Raw genomic sequence first — 1,362 nt, 5'->3', positions numbered from 1 at the left:
CTATTAATCGACCATCTTCCCATAACTCATCAGCTTTATAATCTGTGATAATTTCCGCAGCTGAAATTAATGCCACGACAAATCTGATAAAAATTATTGCACGAAGAAGGAACCTCTGAGATTTGGAATGGTTATTAACATCGTCTAAACTTATCAGCACATAACAATAAGGAATTGTAAAGAGGTCAGATATTCCTTTGATGCTAAATTAAATTTTTCAAATTAATTAACGCTTTGATAATATCCATCATTATTAGATATTTGCTATATTAAGGCGGTAGTATTATCATCAGTGGGACATTCCCTATCATCCGATGAATGTCATTTCAATTATCCGAAAGAATTATATACATGTTCCGATCATGACCTCACTTCACATGGCGCTATCATGTTACATATCATCTGTGGCACTAATAGTCCACTAGCATTAGCATTACATTTATCAAATTGATAACGATTTAAATAAATTAAGCAATAAAAATTGTGAAATAGTTTTATCCTACCAAAATTAATGGTAAGTAATTAGAACAACAGAATTTTTGCAATAATTTCAATGATAACAAATGTTTAGATAAAGAATTGCATTATATTTTCTTATCATTCAAAAAACGTGTTTGCACGTGAATACAATAGGATCACGTGACGTTACGTGATCCTATTGTATTTTACGTGACGTCGTCATTTCCGATACTTTCCTCTAATTTCTTAAAGAGCAAAAAAAATATAAAATTAATAAAATCCAGGTTTTAATTTGAGGAATAATGGTACACGGATTTCCTTCAGAAGCTTGGTGTGATAGATGAAAATAAATCCTTTATTTTATCATTTGCACACTCACTTTATCAAATTAAGAGAGTCTCTCATAAACAGAAACGGCTTCTCCTCCAAGATAAGCGATTTTCCATCTTCCGTTGAACTACAATTCATTATTATTGCTGCAATCATTGTGTAGAAATAATAATGCAAATTACTTCCCCGACAGAAAGAAGCCAGCTAATGAAACTTAAAGAATTATAAAACGAAAATTCTCGAAACGATTAGTCATTGAACATTAAATAATACTAATAAGTCAGTTAGGAAATCAACATACATTCTTCTACTTTTGTTATCGTCATTAATAGGCTATCATCCCATAACATCTCAAATTTGTAATCTGTGGTAATCTCCGCACCTGAAACTAATGGCACGGCTGTCTGATAAAAATCATTGAACAAGATGGAACCATTGAGATTTGGGATGGTTATTATTATCGTCCTAGCTTATCAGCAATAAGAATAACAATAAGAAATTGTGTTTTCCACTCTTACAGGTTTTTTTTCTCCGTCAAAAGCAGTAAAGTAATAAAGTAACTCTCGTTGTCTC

General features: G+C 31.5%; 1 protein-coding gene across 1 annotated transcript; it reads right to left on the bottom strand.

The window, feature by feature from the left end:
- Positions 1-834: 834 nt before the first annotated feature.
- On the bottom strand, positions 835-1,139 carry LOAG_15663 (hypothetical protein; the record flags this gene model as incomplete). Its single annotated transcript, XM_003151152.1, has 2 exons — positions 835-935; positions 1,091-1,139. The coding sequence occupies 2 exons, from the start codon at positions 1,137-1,139 to the stop codon at positions 835-837; spliced, it is 150 nt and encodes a 49-aa protein (XP_003151200.1).
- Between the last annotated feature and the right edge of the window lie 223 nt (positions 1,140-1,362).

This window comes from Loa loa, assembly GCF_000183805.2.
Source record: "Loa loa unplaced genomic scaffold supercont3.849, whole genome shotgun sequence".
In the NCBI taxonomy this organism is placed as follows: Eukaryota; Metazoa; Nematoda; class Chromadorea; order Rhabditida; family Onchocercidae; genus Loa; species Loa loa.
The sequence above is the reverse complement of the archived record's forward strand: the minus strand, read 5'-3'. Positions and strand labels throughout refer to the sequence as shown.